This window comes from Argentina silus (genome assembly GCF_951799395.1).
Source record: "Argentina silus genome assembly, chromosome: X".
Classification (NCBI taxonomy): Eukaryota; Metazoa; Chordata; class Actinopteri; order Argentiniformes; family Argentinidae; genus Argentina; species Argentina silus.
Genome location: NC_139653.1, coordinates 31,592,424 through 31,611,120, shown reverse-complemented (window position 1 = coordinate 31,611,120; position 18,697 = coordinate 31,592,424). Strand labels below are relative to the sequence as shown.

General features: G+C 42.5%; 1 protein-coding gene across 1 annotated transcript in view; it reads left to right on the top strand.

The window, feature by feature from the left end:
* Positions 1 to 3,890: 3,890 nt before the first annotated feature.
* The window catches only part of LOC310822621 (LHFPL tetraspan subfamily member 6 protein), a 50,801-nt gene continuing 35,994 nt past the window's right edge, over positions 3,891 to 18,697 (top strand). Inside the window, exon 1 of the mRNA XM_083695023.1 lies at positions 3,891 to 4,303. Coding sequence (XP_083551149.1) covers positions 3,919 to 4,303 — 385 coding nt within the window. The 5' untranslated portion in view covers positions 3,891 to 3,918. The remainder of the gene's footprint in view (positions 4,304 to 18,697) is intronic.

The following is an 18,697-nucleotide window of genomic DNA, read 5'->3' as shown; positions in this document are numbered from 1 at the left end:
AGGAAGCTGTTTGGTGCGCCTGAAATAACTGTCCCTGTAGATACATAGGACACAAAGGTTCTGCTTTACTCAGCTGTCGTCATAGCCCAGGCTACAGTATACTTCTCTCCTCTATATGCCTCCAAGCGAACCGTATCTTATTTTTCCATTGAGTTTAGATAATGTTGGTTAGATGATGATAACAGTCTCACAACCATCAATAGGGATCCAGTATTTGACCATAAAACAATGATTCAAACCAATAATAAAATACATTGCGGACTGACTGCCTCTTTGTGAAAATATATCATGCTTAATGCTTACAGACTTCCCTGGCCTACACAGGAATAACTATGTGAGGGAAAAAATACAGGGAATAAATACATGGGGTTGTACACAGTGACACCACCGCAGATATTATTGCATTATGCGGCAAAATAATTCGATTCCGCTCCATGTCCACTCTCTAGGCTTCATGGTAGAAGGGAACACAAGGTTATGGCTTCCATGGTATTCCTCACAATGGAAAGAGACCGAATAATTCACAGCCAAGTTCACTCCGAAAACTCAACTACTGCTGCATTCTCTCGTCTGCTTTATCTCCAGAACTTGACAAACACCAATACTCATTTCTCAACAGTCCCCTTATCTAAGATTGGTTGTTTTTTTTCTCCCAGTAAGTCAGTGCTACACTCACTGGCTTTTTGGATGGTCCATCAAGGTAAATTTAGCAGTGGTCTTGATGTAGATATGAAACTGCATGTAACTGTCTGCAATGATATGGAGCAATTCCGTATATGTATAGCCATCACATAATTAGTGAGTGACGACCAACAACCAGATCTATCAACAATAATGTACTGTATATTGTCGTTTCTTCTGTTTCAGCAAGTGAAATGGTTTTGTTAGTTTCTGTTTATTTTAGAGGGGGGGACTCTACTGATAGTCACTGTGTGTTTGTGTGTGTGTGTGTGTGTGTGTGTGTGTGTGTGTGTGTGTGTGCACGCGCGTGCGAGAGAGAGAGATAGGATGATAGTAAAATCGCGAGCCCAGCCCTTGGGTGGAGATTTGTCGTCGTCGTCGTCGTCGTCCTGCCCGCCAGTCGCCCCCCCCCCCCCCCCCCCCCCCCCCCCCGTTCCCCAGTCCCCCACAAACTCGTTCACAAACTCGCCCCCCACAACCTCCACCAGCTCTCAAACACAAGGAATGTTGATACGCGGCTGGGTCTGTGTTTCGAATACTCTGGTCACAGGAGCACATATTTTGTGATATCTGTTGTCAACTCTCATATTGCCGTCTATTGCGGAAAGTGTCAGCTTTTCTGATATAGCCCAATAGCCTAACTTGTTTTTCAGATGGTTCTCTTTCGGTAGATTTTTACACCAGAAAAGTTAGTTTTAGATCCTGTTATTTGCTTACTCCGCAAATGGAAATAGGATCCAAGGATTAATCTGAATAAGCATCATTTGGAAATATTTCATCATGTAAGTTTTTTCCTGTTCCTTTGTTATGTTTTGGAAACATTCCGAGATATGCTGATCTGGGTTAGCTTTGTGAAGCTTGTCCCCGCGCCCTACAGTCTTCTGTGCATGCCACGAAACTAGCGGACCACGCTGTATAAATGAAATCGGGGTGTTCATATAATGTCAAATCTTCTGTGCGTCTATAATCTGCGATAATGTAGAGGTTTCTTCATTAGAGCATCATATAAATGATTGTAAACATTGACTACGCTGAGTGCAAAGTCAAATTCATCTTGAGAATGAACTAATGATAAGAGGTATGTCCCTTTTATTTTTAGATAGACAGATAGATAGATAGATAGATAGATAGATAGATAGATAGATAGATAGATAGATAGATAGATAGGTACTTTATTGATCCCAGAGGGGAAATTAAGGCATTAAAGCAGCTCACATCACAAACAACAACAAAATAAAGTGACAATAGAATAATAAAATAAAATAGACATCTGAAACATTATATACAGTAAGAACAGTGTGATTTAACATCCCCCAGCCTGACTCTGATCACCCCGATCGAGCCAGCCAGAGGAGGAGTTGTACAGTCTTATTGCGGCAGGCAGAAAAGATCTCCTATAGCGCTCCTTAGTGCAACATGGTTGTAGTAATCTGTTGCTAAAGGAGCTTCTCGGCTCTGCCACAGTGTCGTGTAGGGGATGGGAGGAATTGTCCATAATGGCCAGGAGTTTGGTCCTCATCCTCCTATTGGCCACCTCCTCCACAGTGTCCAGGATGACACCGAAGACAGAACCAGCTTTCCCAATAAGCTTGTTCAGCCTCTTGGTGTCACCTTCCTTGATGCTGCCCCCCCAGCATACCACCGCATACAATACCACGCTGGCCACCACTGACTGGTAGAACATATTCAGCAGAATCCTGCACACACCAAAGGACCTGAGACTCCTCAGGAAATAAAGCTGGCTCTGGCCCCTCTTGTACAGGGTATCTGTGTTACCAGTCCAGTCCAGTTTATTGTCCAGGAGCACCCCCAGGTACTTTTAGCTCTGGACCACCTCCACGTCCTCTCCCTGGATGGAAACAGGAGACAGGTGGACCCTAGTCCTCCTAAAGTTCACCACCATCTCCTTTGTCTTGCTGATGTTGAGTAGCAGGTGGTTCTGCTCACACCACTCAATAAAACAGTTCACCAGTCCTCTGTACTCGGTCTCCTGGCCTCCACTGACACATCCCACAATAGCAAAATCGTCCGAGAACTTCTGCAGATGGCAAGTATCTGTGTTGTGCCTGAAGTCTGAGGTATAAAGGGTGAAGAGGAAGGGAGCCAGGACTGTCCCCTGGGGGGCGCCAGTGCTGCTCACCACCCAGTCTGATACACATCCCTGCAGCCGTACAAACTGTGGCCTGTTGGTCAGGTAGTTTGTCATCCAGGAAACAATGGGGGAGTCCACCTGCATCCTCAGTAGCTTATCCACAAATAGTAAGGGCTGTATGGTGTTAAATGCACTGGAGAAGTCAAAGAATGGTTAGACCCTTACAGTGCTGCCAGCCTTATCTAAATGGGAGTGAGCTCTGTGTAGCAGGTAGATGATGGCATCATCCACACCACTGTCTGACTGATAGGCAAACTGCAGGGGGTCCAAAGATGTCTTCACCAGGGGCCTCATGTGTGCTAGCAACAGTCTTTCCATGGTCTTCATGATGTGGGATGTCAAGGCTCCCGGTCTATAGTTATTCAGAACACTGGGGTTCCTTTTCTTTGGTACCCGTACCAGGCAAGATGTTTTCCACATTGATGTGACCTTTTCCAGACTGAGGCTAAGGTTAAAGAGGTACTGGAGTACTCCACACAGCTGGTCCATGCAGACTTTAAGCACCCTTGGGCTCACACCTTCAGGGCCCGCAGCCTTCCTGGTGCAGTTTCCCCAGCTCTCTCTTCACCTCAAGACACTGGAGCGGGGGGTGGTGGGGGGGTCGTTGGCTGTGGCAGTGGTGTCCAGGGGCAGAATGATGATCAGAAAGTGAGGAAATGGTGGGGCTGGAGGAGAAGGGGAATGGAGGGGATGTGTGAATGGAGTCAGAGGGGCTGGAGAGGGAGAGGGAAGGGATTTGTGCTCCATAGCCCATAGTGTTGATGCTCTCTTGTACACTGCTTGGCAACATTTTGCCCATACAGCAGCATGAATTTGTGTTTGAGGAAATAGATGCTGAATGACATAGTGTGATGCCTTGCATTTTGGTCACTGTATAATAGCTTGCCTAGTTCAAGTAAAATTAATCATGCTGACCCTCACTCTCTCTTTCTTCACAGGGGACAGCAGACACTGAGATGGGGAGAGTCATGGTGGTAGATGTGTGGAGTGCATACAAAATAGGCTCAACTGCTAAATAGGCTAAAATACTCACAAGACTGCTGTTAGTTCTGTAACTTTTACTGAGAAACATTTGACTGTTTACCATGGCGTCAAGCCTGACATGTGCAGGTGTTGTATGGGCTCTGCTCTCCCTCCTGTGCGCTGCTGCCTCCTGCGTTGGCTTCTTCATGCCCTACTGGCTGCTGGGCTCACAGATGGACAAGCAGGTGTCCTTTGGCACCTTCCGACGCTGCTCTTACCCGGTGAGGGATGAGGAGAGACAGGCCACAGTAATGCTGGAGCAGTGTGGGCGCTACGCCTCCTTCCAGGGGATCCCCAGCCTGGAGTGGAGGATTTGTACAGTGGTGACAGGCATGGGCTGTGGCCTGCTGCTCCTGGTGGCCCTCACTGCTCTCATGGGTTGCTGTATCTCTGACCTCATCTCCCGCACCATCGGACGTGTGGCGGGGGGCATCCAGTTTGTCGGGGGTAAGTCAGTCCACCTTTTCTCTGTTTACATTAGCCTATAGGCTCTACCATCAGTTGCCTCTCCTCAACTCATTACCACAGACTGTCAAATGTTTTCTTACCCTGCTTATCGTCTCAACAAATGTATTGTACATTTGAGAAGACTCTTAAAGTTGTATTCACAGGGAACCTGAAAGAGATGTCTGCAATCATTTAGAGTTCACTATAATTCCAAGCTCTGATTTTTTGACACATTCCTGCCCCCTGATGTGGCTTTAGAGCCCTCTCTCTGCTGTCCGTCTACACATTGGACCGTTGAAAATAGGGCCTCCTGCCCAAACACTAGCAGCATGGGGTGTCAACTCTGCACTGTGCCTAGAAACATTGATTAGTTTACTGGACAAGTGGACAAGGCTTGTTTTGCACATGTGTGCTGTTGGGGCGTAAAGGGAAGCTCTGAGGACACTGTGCTCCTGCGAGCTCAGCATGTCTCTCTCTACTGGTTTAAGAAGCTGAGTTGCTCCTGCCCTCTGATTAACTCAAAACGTTTGCACACATACTGTGGTACACCACTCTGCTATTAGCCCGTCACTGTGTGCCTCAAGGAAAGAAATAAAAAATGCTAACAGCAAGTGGTTTATCTTAGGGATCCCTCCAAGGTTCTGCATTTGATTCATGTGTAGTAATTATAATTTTCACATAAGTTATCTATCATAATTTGGGAGAGGAGTTTGTCCATCCCAGCCTCAAGAGTATTTATAATCACTGTCACTTCAGTTAAGGTTTGGAAAGTGAACTGACATAAAAGCAGGTGGCAGGGAGATATGAGCTCCAAGGCTTTTAAGAAAAAAAAGGATGAACCTGCTGAAGACCATCACAACCTGTCCTACTTCTAAAAGCTGAGCTTTCAGCGCATGGGGTACATGTTTATTAATGATGTATGACATTTAGGCTGATGCAGATAAATAAAGACTGCTTTTTAAACAAAGATATACAGATATTTTAACTTGAGATGAACAAGACTTTTGCAATAGCTCATACATTTGGCATTGACTATCCTGGGATTAGAATTAGAATACAAAATCTCTCTTCATTTCATCCTCTCTATCTCTCAAAACACACACACACACACACACACACACACACACACACACACACACACACACACACACACACACACACACACACACAAACACACATACCACAGGGGCACTCGATCTCAGAATGCTGAATGCTGTTGATCCAAATGGCAGAGTTGTTCCAGGCAGATGCAGGAGGGGGTAATTGGGCAGCTCAGTGTGCTGTGTGGTGTATTGTCTCCTCTCACTTACCAGGGGAGCTCAAAGTGGAAAAGGCCAGGCAAGGAAAAAGAAAGAGAAATATACAGTACTGGAAGAGAGACAATCCAGAATGTCGCTGAGGAATTTAATTTTCAGGAAGTGAGAAGAGAACACATCACTGAGGAATACAAATCCTTGGGGAAAACCAAAATGTATGGACAGAGATATGGTCTTATCTCAACAATTTATAGAAATAGACAGAGTATGTAATTGAGGCATAGAGTTAGAGAAGTAATACGAGTGCGAGTGTGGAAGATGGAGCGGAGCCCTGTGGTTAATCGTCTGAGTGCCAGAGTCCTTCTTTGTGTCTTTCTCATTGCCATTGTTGTGCCCTAATGAAGAGTGTCTGACTCAGGGAGGCCAGAGGCCCAGGGTCTCCACAAATGAAAGAGCCATCATATTATGTAATTTGTTAGATGAAACCATCACTTAAGTGGCCCTCTATTGTTCTCCTGAAGGTGACCTACAGTATGTTAGTCATGTGTGGTGTTGAAATAAATCGCAACCTCCTCTCAGACACCACAATTCTATCTGGCCCATCCAGGAATTAATCAGGGACTCCTCTGCCACTGTAGCTGAAAATGTATGTTACTGCTATCGGGATGAGCAATAATAACAATATTGAGGATGTGTACATAAATTGCAGATGGACTCTAGTGTGGCCTCTACAGTGCTGCACAGGGCTATCTGGCAGACGAGCATGTTGTCCTGTTGGAAAGCCATACCGCTACAGCCAGGAGCTTTGTGCTTGTGTCTGCTTTGTGTGTCCGTGCCAGCTGGATTCAAACCAGGATGTGTGATTCCTCTCCCCTCCTAATCAATGACATTCAAGAGATACAACAAAATTAAATGGGTCCATCTGAAAAGGGCTTTCAAGTTAAATTCACAACGTTTTGCACTTTTGCACTATTTCCAAAGGGTGGTGCAATTTATGTATTATCTTCACTGTCCAGACTGTCCATCTTGGACAGTTCATGGCAGCAGCCTTGTGTTCTCCCCTACTTACCCGGCTGAGCTGATAATGATGAACTGCATTGTCTCTTTTGGCATGCAAACATTACATATTAAAACCAATGAGTTATCTCCAGGTAGACAGGAACCCTTGGGGAATGCTGCTTAGAATCAAACCATCCAACTCTCCAGTCTGTATACTTCTCTCCACTGATGGACATGAGCAGGACTTTCTTTCCTTGTGGTGATTGATCTCCTGAAGTGCAACCCATTCAATTCAAGCATTCATTCCATTTGGGCTGGTGGCTGATTTTGCATTGGTTTGAGGGAGGAATGACACACCACTTCTCCCCACCACAGATGAAAACTCATCAAAGTAAAACTAAAGTTGCTGAAAGCTACCTTATCTAGTGTCTTTTGGTATGCAAACCCCTCAAAAAGCATTTGAAAAATGTATAGCCAGTGTTGCACATTGTGGCACACACTCCTTGTTCCCCCCTCAACAGTACAGTACTATAACTGCATGACCAGAAACCAGCCGGAAGCATCTGTACTATGGGCAGTTTCCTTCATACAACTCTCTCTTTCTCTTTCTTTCTCTCTGGCTCACCACCTCTTTCTCGTCCCCTGTCATCTTCGGTTATTGTGTGTTATTTTGGTTACTCTCAATCTGTAACTCTCTATTTCTGTCTTGGTTCACCTTTCCCCTAATTCCACTCTCTGTCCACCCCGCTCCCTCTCCTTTTAGCTCTACCTCCCTGTTTCTCCTACTCCTTGTGGCTGTGCACATTGCTGTCTGGTGTGAGCAGAATGAAACTGGCTGGGGCAGTGCTCAGTGACCCAAGGGCTGGACCTGGACAGAGCAACAGAGTGAGAGCACAGGGCAGAAAGCCCAGCTTCAGCAGGGTTTTAGCTTGGCCAAACAGGAAGTCTGGGGAACCAAGGGACAGACAGGAAGAGTTATTTCAGTCTGTTCTGTAGTTAAGTCATTGTTTTTACTACTACAGTGCCAGGCATGCTGTGTATGGACCCTTCTGCTGCTCTGCACAGGACCTTTCCTGAAAGTGTGTCTGCTGTAAGGAGATTATGTAGCTATAAAATCAATATGAAAGGAAATAATCAGTAATGGGGGACAGTGGGCATTAGGGCTCTCATTGAAATTTTTGAACAAAAGGTTTTGTTTGAAAAAACTCCAATGCTAGTTTCTCTCTTCTGGTTTGATAAGACAGTTTATGCTCCAAAAGTAGCTGAGAGAACAGTAGAGGGTCTCAGGTGAATCATCACACGTATCACATAATTTCCGCTGACGGGTGAGGGTTTTTTATTCTCAATCATAAAACATTTGGTATATGTGAGGGTGAATAGGATGACTCAACACTTATGCAGATGCTAAACAAATGGTGAAGCGAACCACATCCCCATCTCACTGTTGACTTGTTGCTGATACACATTGAGGAGGGCAAGTTTGATGATGCTGCCACAGACTGCTCACTGTGAATAATGATTGGGTCATGAGCCCTTCAGCTGTAGCATTTGTCATGTGGAGGGATGTATGGGCAAAAAAGCTTTCATGCTTTCATGCTCCCATCATACATTGTTTCTTTACATGGTTTTAGGGCAGGTAAGAGCTATTCTGTGAACCAGTGAAAGACACAAAACAATGGACCAGTTCTCTACATAAATAGTTGTTTTAAGTTACAGCATTGTGTCTGATTTGGAATGAATTAGATGGAAACTCCACAGCTGACCTATTATACATGGGAGTCAGAGGGTGTGTAATGACTGTAGTACACAGGCAGAGGACTCAACTGCACGACTCAGAGACAAAAACTTAAATCCAAAAGAACAGGGTTCGGTACACAGATAGGAAGTCAAAGAGTATGCAGATAATCTAGTAAGGGGTAGGCAAAAAAGCAAAGTCAGAAAACCAATTGCAGATCAAAAACCAGAAATACTTAAAACTAGGAAAATTGCTGGGACATATGACACAAAGGTACAAAGACGAACTGGCACAGAGACAGGGGAACACACAGACTAAATACACAGGGAAGGATGATGAGGGACAGGTGAAACCAATCAGGGCGGGGTCAACAATCACACAGTCGGGAAACACACAAGAGCAGGTAGCGAAATGTCTGAAACGAAAGATAAGGTGAGTAACACAAAAATAAACAGGAAACAATAAATGAATAACATGAAACAAAGACAAACATAAACTAAGAAACAGGACAAGACATTACACGGTGTGAGTTGAGTGAATAAACAAATAATTATGGATCTATTGCCTTGTGGAATAATCATGCTTGCTCAATATTAATTCCCAGTTTTATTGTCCCAGAGGCACCCTGCCTTTAGCAGTTAATTATACCCTGTGCTCCCTAGAGAGGGAGCATAGGGTCAATGGCCCTTGGTGTCTCATAGGTCGAATAGCGGGACAGTGAGGAAATAGAATATGAGCTTGATGTATGGAGAGTAGATCTCCAAAGAAAATGGCAGTGTAAGATTACTGGGAGATGAGTCTATTTTCAGCACGCACTAAAAGCATCCTGAGTTACAGCCAGGGTTGAGTTTCTTTGCCATTATAGATATTTTGAAGTCTTCAACTGCTCACAAGAATGAGGCATCACCTTATCCCAAAGGTCGACTGTGTCAACAGTTGCTTCAGTATGAATAACATTGTACTATATGGAAGTGAATATATTCTCATATTCATATATTCTCATTACTATTAACAAATTAGATTTCCTCAAATGGAGAGTATATCTTCTATGCAGTGCTTATTGTTGAAAGACAGGCATGACATTTAATTAGAAATGTAATTAGTTAGGCCAACATGTAGAGACACATTCCTGATGGTAGAAGATGTGGGGGAAGGAGAGGTAGTGTCTGTGCTTGAATCTGGTCAGTGTCAGTGCTCTGGGAAGCTGCAGGAGAGCAGCCTGTTTTAACTGACCTGTGGTGACCCAGGCGTGTGGGTCTGGTCGGCGGGGTGAGAGGACAGGTCTAGGTGATAGAGACAGCTGCAGCAGAGAGTAGAAAGAGGGTATGGTCTTTGTGTGTGCATGTATTTATGTGTCTCTGGTAATATGCATGTGAATGCACGTGTGCCATGCCATTTGTCATAGCACAGCTTACTAACATGACATCACTGAAATACGTGAGAATAACTGTAAGTGACAGATGTGTGTTGCTGTGGGTGCTGGTTGTCTGTGTGTGTGTGTGTGTGTGTGTGTGTGTGTGCATGTGGAGGTCAGGGACTCTCTGTCCTGTCTGCCTTTAGGAATGCTGAGAATTCAGGGCAAATATATTCCCATGCCCCCTTACCTCTTCAACATGAGTGCTTTTAATGAGCATCTTCAAGTCTGATTAACAAGTGAAAGTGTTCACCTGTAACTATTCTCACATATTTACGCTAAGAACTCACAGAAATAAATATTGTAGTGAAATCCACCAGGAAGCTTTAGCTAGTGATTCAGCTTCAGTTGAGCTGAAAGTCACCCACCAATCCTTTCCTACATCAACACAATATATATTTTCCTTGTAAAGGATCCAAAACCAGAACATCTGCAGCCATCTTCCATACCTAGGTCCATGAGCTCAGACTGGATGTAGCCAGATTGGATATTAAGGCTGACTGTGAGTGTGGTGTAATTGTTACAATAGGAGAGTTCAGAATGTTCGTAACAAACGCCGACTTGAGGTCTGTTTGACCACTAGTGCAGTATCAGAGATAACCTATACATATAGCTAGATTTATGACTGTTGGTTTTGGTTGTGCTATAGCCTAGTTGGCAGACTTGACAGCACTATCATCATATTTTTATCTTAAAATAGGCATCTTCAATTGACGCTGACCTTAAACAAGAAATATTTAATATAAATCTTACCAAGCTGCAAGAGTGTGGTGAATTATCGTTTTTGTTTGCTAGCAAGTGGTCAGTGTTTTCCAGACTCACAGTTGTAATGAGGAAAATAAATTATGATCAAAACTCTGTTAGCAATTTTCAGACTCAACACTAGTCAGTAAGTAATGTCAGTAATGTTAACCCCCATGATTCCCTTTGTATCGTTCATTCTTCTCTTACTATGGACTCTTTCACTGAGATCGGATGCTGCCAAAGTCTTACCCATTTGCAGACAACATTCCCCAGGTTTCGTGGTATATTCGTGGTCCATAGGTTGTGAAACTTTGTGGCGTCCAATAAAATGTTAGTCACCAGAAAAAAACGATTGAAATCAACTTTTTTGGTTGCGGAGGGCCTACAATAACAAAACAGACCTACAACATATACAATGTTCTAATTTTTTATTATTATTAGGTTCACAGCAACTAAAAACGTTTACAGTTTCTGACGATGGGCCAACGGTAGCTAAATCTAACTAGCATAGACACAGAATAAGGACTTTATTTAAAGAACTGAGCCTATTTCTTATAATTGCTATAATAACTTTCCGGGTGGCACTAGGATATACAGGTGTGTACCGAAATCTTCAAAAGTCTGGATTGAGCAACATTGTATGGCTGCAGGGACCCAGGTAGATATGAGCTGCCTATGCGAGGTGAGTGCGGTGCTTCCACGGCGCACAGAAAAGTCTGTAAACGTCGACTTCGGCTACCTTGACCATGACAGGCCTGGTCATGATGTAACAAAGGAACTACCTGGAAGTACCGACTGTATGTATTCTTGAGTTTCACGTGACGTCCCACAGTAATCGGCACACCATGTTTAGGAACGACGCTTGTCAATATCCCTATCTCCGGAATGGTGATAGTGCTGTGTCGAGTGGTTCTTCAATTCATGTTGTGACCAACAATAATGTCTTACGCTTTAATGTCTGTCATTGCATCAAGGCAAAGTACAGAACGTTTTACATATACCTCTAATAAAGGCTTTAGTTGTCATTTGCTTATTCTTAAGGTAACATGTTTTTGCTGCCGGTAAGTAAGCTAGCTACACTACATATACAGTGCCTATAGAAAGTCATCATACCCCTTTGAAATAGTTACTATATTTGTCGTACAGCCTGAAATCAAAACCCATTAAAAAAAAAAGTTGACAGTTCTGAAAATGTATAAAAAATGAAAAACGAGAATAACAGGTTTGGAAAAGTCATCAGTCCCCTGATTAAATACTTTGTAGAGCCACCTTTTGCTGCAATTACAGCCATCAATCTGTTTGGATATGTCTCTACTAGCTTTGCACACCTAGATTGGAGAATATTTGCCCATTCTTCCTTGCAGAATTGTTTGAGTTCAGTCAAATTCTGTGGTGAGCGGCAATGGACTGCTCTCTTCAAGTCCATCCACAGATTTTCTATCAGATTTAAGTCAGGGCTCTGACTTGGCCACTCAGGGACATTCACCTTTCTATCCTTAAGCCACTGCGTTGTTCTTTTGGCGGTATGTTTAGGATCGTTGTCGTGTTGGAAGGTGAATGACCTGCCCATCTTCAGCTGTCTAGCAGAGGGATGCAGGTTGTCCTCAAGAATTTGGGTGTACTTGGCAGCATCCATTTTCCCTTCAATCCTGACCAATTGCCCAGTCCCCGCTGAAGAGAAACATCCCCACAACATAATGTTGCCACCACCATGCTTCACAGTAGGTATGGTGTGTTTTGGGTGGTGTGCTGTGTTTGGTTTTCGCCAAACATAGCGCTTGGAGTTCAGTCCAAAAAGTTCAATCTTAGTCTCGTCTGACCATAAAACCTTTTTCCACATGGCAACAGAATCTTCCAGGTGTGTTTTTGCATAGCACAAACGAGACTGAGTGTGGCACTTTTTCAGAAAAGGCTTCTTTCTTGCTACCCTGCCATACAGGCCAGCTTTGTGTAAAGCTGGTGAGATTGTTGTCACATGCACAGACAGACCAGTCCCAGCCATAAAGACTTGTAAGTCCTTCAAAGTTGCCTTTGGCCTCTTGGTAGCTTCTCTGATCAATGTCCTCCTGGCTCGGTCATCCAGTTTAGACGGACGGCCTGATCTAGGCAAGGTGTTGGTGGTGCCATACGCCTACCACTTCTTAATGATGCTCTGAACGGTACTCAGAGGGATAGCTAAAGCCTTCGAAATCTTTTTGTAGCCTTCACCTAACTTGTGCCTTCCTACAACTTTATCCCGGAGGTCTTTTGAAAGTACTTTTCCAACCATGGTGAATTCTTTGCAGAACCATGCACTTCTAGTAGTGGAATCCTCAAGAAACAGCTGGTTTTATTCTGAAGTAATCAAAACCACTACAATTGATGTCAGGTGGGGGGCAATTAGCCTGGTGTTTGATCTGGAAGTTGATTGGTTGCACCTGAGCAAGTTTATAATGGTATACTCTAAGGGGCTGATCACTTAACCAAACCAGGTATTTCACTAATTAATTTTTAATAATTGTCCAGAATTTTTAAAAATGTTATTTTCACTTTGATGATGAGGGTTCTAATGTGTACATACAGCTCAAAAAAGTTAGATTTGATTCATTTTAATTTCCAGGGTGTAATGTGACAAAAGGTAAAGATTTCACAGGGTATGATGACTTTCTATAGGCACTGTAGTAGGTCAGTGTTTATAAGGTTCGTGGTTGAGTGACGGTGTGTGACGGTGTAATACATATAGACGGGGATACCACGACACAGTAGCGAGTCAACTGGCCTTTTCCACACATTTTATTTGAGGTATTCCACCTCTGAAAAACAACCACGTCGGGGCATCATTGAGCAATTATTTTTCTTTTCTTTTTTTAAATATGTTTTCTGTTTTATTGGGATAGAGACAGTAGAGATTGACAGGAAGGATGGGAGAGAGAGGAGGGATGACATAGGTCGTTAACACTAGTTGTCCCAAAAGGACGTCCACAGACACTATAATAAAATAACCTCCCTGACTTTTCCTAAATGTCTGTTTTTGACATAATAGCATTGTTACAATTTCAAAATCACACAGATTTTTTAGGGTTAGGGTTAGACCTTGTTTTCAATGAGCATCCTATGATATCTCCTTCCATGTGTGTATGTAGGCTATAGTATGTGTGTCTGTGTAAAGGCCAGTGATGTTGATAACAATACCAAAAGTTGGTAGTCAATGCGTAAAGATGCGGATAATGGATGAGATAAACAAACTCTCCAGTGTGTGTGTATGTGTCTGGTGGGTTTATGAGATGTACCTTACAGTTATGAATTTCCATAATATTGATATACCACTTTTGGTATTGTTAGCAACATAACAGACTCTAAGTTATTTGCATGATCAAAGTGATTACATGTGAATAGAAGCCAGTGCAGCGCGCACTCAGCCTGCCAAGAACAGACACATACTCTTCATCACAACTGTATTCAAAATGTGGGCTTATTACATTTGTTTTACTCAAGCTATAATTTTGCTCTCAGTCTATTAGAACCACCATATTTTCTCCACCTGTGTGTGTATGTAGGTTACAGTAGCCTACAGATGTGTGCCTGATAGATAAGGGCACAATATCCATGTACAGGGAGACAGACAATTTGGAACACTTTTGTGAGTAAAGTTTTGCATGGAAGAGCCGACGGATTTGTCTGTGAACGTTACTGACACATTGCCACTGAAAGAAGAAGTGATTTTGTGTCCACTTTTACTGTTTTTAACTTGCAAATGACTGGTGTATAAACCTTCTTGCAAATATGTACCCAATATTGCTTCAGATTTGTGTTCTGTTGAACTTATATTGGCGCTTGGCATTTGACCATGTTTTTTTTGTTTTTACAGTAGGCTATGTACAGTTACATCAATTATGTCAATATGTTATATTCAATATGTAAGCTCTTTAAAATACAACATGTGATATTCCAATGTTTCTTAAGTCCTAACAAAACACAATTTTATTATAATTTTTTGCATGGTATTGATCTACTTCAATGATTACACTGTTACACTAACGTCAACAAATGGAGGTCTCCAGTCATCACTCTGGGTATTTTGGTTAGTAATGAGGGCCTGGGGCTTCTAGTGTTCAGAGACTATTCGCACAGTGGCCATTGTTAACAAATCAGTTGGGAAAGGTAAATGGGATTTGCACAATGCACTCTCTGTCACAGCCATCTCCTGTCCTAGGCTAGGCTACTTTTCCAGTCTCAATCATACTAAAACCACAAATCCTTACCACTATCTGTGGTTTCACTGTCATGAAAATTCCTTACTTTATTCTGTAATCCATAAATTGCATTATCCATGTCAATTCCCGCTTATTCATGTCAAATTACCGCTAAAAAATGTCCTTTGTGCTGCTGCATGTTTCGCTACCTGAGCATATGAGAGAATGCATGACGACAACAACAAACGGTATAACGGATATTTGAAAAACACTAGTTGGTCCCATTGCTTGATCCCGGTTAAGATAACTTGATTATTTAAACAATTTCCACTCATCATCTCTGTAATTCATGAGCTGATCTGCTATAGTCTCATCAACTCGATGTTGCCAAATATAGCCTAGGAGATATTCTGTCATTCATGCATGGAAGTAATCTATCTAGCAAGCTGATTAAGTAAGGCTCTGCAATCACAAACCATTATCTCTCTCACTTTAGTGGTTATTTTGTTAGGCTACAAAGAGGGAACACAAAATAATGTCAACACTGTCAGTGGCTTTTTAGTGAAGCGGGTGGTTAGAGACTATTAGCACCCAGGCCATTGTTAACAAATGGGTGGGGGAAGATGAAGGGGGAGTTAAATGTCCAGAGAAAAATGTCAGTTTTGCGCACTCTGATCATGCAGGCATATCTGTTAGTCATCTTCTCATCTTTTATATAGGCTACTTTTCTATTCGGTCTCAATCCCACTGAAACACAAAACCCTTACTCCTGTCTCGCTTGAAAATTCCTAACTTTATTCTGTAATCCTTAGGTTGCATTATCAAAGCTGACTCACGCTTATTCATGTCAAATTACCACTAAAACATGTCCCCCCGCTTCTCTGCACTGTCGCAGGTTTGTTGCTGCCTGCGCATAGGGCCTATGAGAGAATGCATGATGACTACAACAAATGGTATGAGAGTAGCAGAGAAAAGCTGAGGCATTTTTTGCCTTTGAAACACCTGAAACAGCCATTTCCTGCAATCTAGAATACAATATCATGAATTCTGAAGCATGAACCATGACGAGACATTTCAAATAGATCTTTTATTAAAAGGATTAAAGAACAAAAAAGGGCATCCCCCTACATCTTTTGGAGGTGAGAGGAGGGGAGGAAGAGAGGAGGGGATGGGAGGGAGAGTCCAACAGGAGGCCTCATCTGTTTCTTTGCAACCAGATTCTTCAGCACCTGTAGGCGCTTCATCTGGAATTCACACCTGCAGCAATAATGTCATCTTTTGCCTTTCTCTTAGTCTTTTATTTTGGGACTCAATTCCAGTCTGGCCATGATGTGCGTCCTTCAGCTGTGCTGTGAAAAAGAAAAACTACATTGACTGATGCTATGATGGCACTAATCTGTGTGCACTGTTATCCACAAGGTGGCAATAGAACACAGGGGTTGACTGAAGCGTTTGAAATTAGGCCTATAGGTCTTTGAACCAACATCATGATTATGAACAAAACAACACATTTCCATTTTGTGAGGCTTGATAATGTTAGCTAGCTAGCTACACACAGCCAGCTAAGCAAACGTACCTTTAGTTCAGGCGAACAATGATACTTGAACTGTCGTTCCTCGTTCCAGTTAAGATAGCTAGCTAATATTCACACACAGAGTACCTAAGCATAGAGAAAGAGATCAGTATATTTGACTCACCTGAGTTAGCTATCTATCGTCGATGTCCACCTCACTGGTCCAAAATAAGTTAGCTAGCAGCTGCAGATGACCTAATTTTCACGCAAGCAAGCGCCAGGCCTGCTCGCGCACTACTAGCTTGAGTGGACCCAATGCTTCCCCATTGTAGCGGCCTCAGGGATTGACTATTGCAGCATAAAGTCCTTGCGCAGCCTGTCTTAACTTTATTAGATTCCTGATTGCAATAGATCATTCTAAACCTGAACTCCTATACTACCCAGAAATAATCTTCCGATTGCAACATATAAACTTAAATCCACTGTCAAAGACAAAAACCCACCCGACCACGTTTGCTGATACAATTGTCTCTTGAAACAATTCACAGAGCAACACCATCACACCTGTCTAATTAGTGATGGTGGAACACAATGAATTGTTGTCAGCCACAATGTATGGACGGGCCATGCATCAGCAAACATGGTCGGGTAGGTTCACATGGATCATGATTTTAGGTCGAGGAAAAAAATGGAATTCCGGATTAAACCAGAAGAATCACATCCCTGGAGTAAATCAGGATATTGGAAAAACGTTAATTGGTACCATTGCTTGGTCCCCTTTAAGATAAAGAAACATTTAAACCATTTCCCCTCTTTATCTCTCTGTAATTCATGAGCTGATCTGCTATTAGAAACTTGATTTTACCAAATATTGCCTTAAACCTAGGAGGAGGTTATAAACCTAGGATATTCTGTAAAGCCATTCTCTCTCTCATTTTTATTTTAATGATTATTTGGAGGGAACAGCAATGTCAACACTGGAGGATGAAGGATAGATCTTTTTAAACATCCAGCTCTTGTCACCACCTTGTGGTGGCTTTCGGAAGAACCTCACAAGCTTTCACAGCTAGTGTCTGCCACAACAGCAGCAGCATTGATGTAACACACCATTGTGATGACAGTATGAACCTTTTAAACACTAACCTACTGTAGCTGTATTGTAGAGGATAGCTACAGCTAGCTCGGATTATACAAGGGGTTGATCAGAACAAGCATTGTAATTGGCGCAGAGGCGTTCAAAGCTGTGCTTTATTCCCTGATAGTGGTAACAGCACATAAGTAACAACATCTAACAGCTATGACGTAACAGCTATTTTTTTTGTGTACCATATGTTTCAGTAATATCCATGGGCAAACACTTAAATAACAAAGATCATGTCATCAACCTTGACAACAGTGGTCATTTTGAGAACATAGAGCGTAGAGCAGAAACCACCACAATCTATCACAAAATAAATACTTATGACATTGTTTTCTGGTCACAATTCTTTGTTTTGTTTTGTAACTGTTATGCACTTGAGTACATGCTTTATCGTGCTTTATCGGCTACTTCCCATCAGGCCTAACAACGCCACTCAGCTATGACTTTATTCACGATAAAGCACGGCCTCTTGTGCCTTGTTGCTTAAGTAGAAGGTTACATGATATAACGTCGTTCACCTTTTTTTTTATTTTTTTTATTTACTTAATCTCTGTCTGAAAGCACTGTGTAGGTACAGTGATTTGATTTATCTTACAACATTTTGGGGTACTTGAGCTAGTGTGAATTAAGTTAGCTAGCTACCTAATACCTCCATGTATGGTCCGGATGTTAGCCATCAGCTAGCTAGCTAGAAGGCTTCTTTATACATTAGACAGTATAAATAGTTTGGAGACTGTTATGGTTTGCTAGGTACTTTTGTTAATCTGTCTGAAAGCACAACTCTATGTTGATATTTAACGTTACAGTAATAGATGCCAGTGCATGATTTCCACAACAATAGTAGCTACTTTTTCTTGCATGCATAATTGCGTTTTGAACAAGATGCTGCTGCAGACACTGGCGCAATTCTGGCTAGCTGTTGCTAGATCTGTTAAATGTGACCTCAGAAACCCTAACCCTAACCCTGACTTGAGTCTAGGGTAGCCCTTTGATGCTGTCCGCACGGTGGATGAAGGGGCTGTGCCCTACGCTGGTTGGTGTACCCCCTGTATCGTTTATCTTGTATATTTTTTAATTGAACGAACCATGAGGTATGTATGTTTTAAGAACCACCCATCACTTCTCGCCCAACGAAAGGAGCAAAGAATGAGATGCTTCACAGCTTGGCTGTGTCGCATTAGTCTAGCTTCAGCTAGGCTAAGCTAGCCCTGCATTGCCAATGCAATGTCATCATAATGCTGATGTTATGAATGTTTTTATGATTGACAGTAACAATATATACATATGCCATGTAAATCAGATATTATACTAATAATGCCCATAGGGATTTCCCAGCTAACTAAATATACTTAATTTTTTTTTTTAAATCACTGAAACCTATGAATAGCATATCTCTCGATATTCCATAACGCAGGCCCCA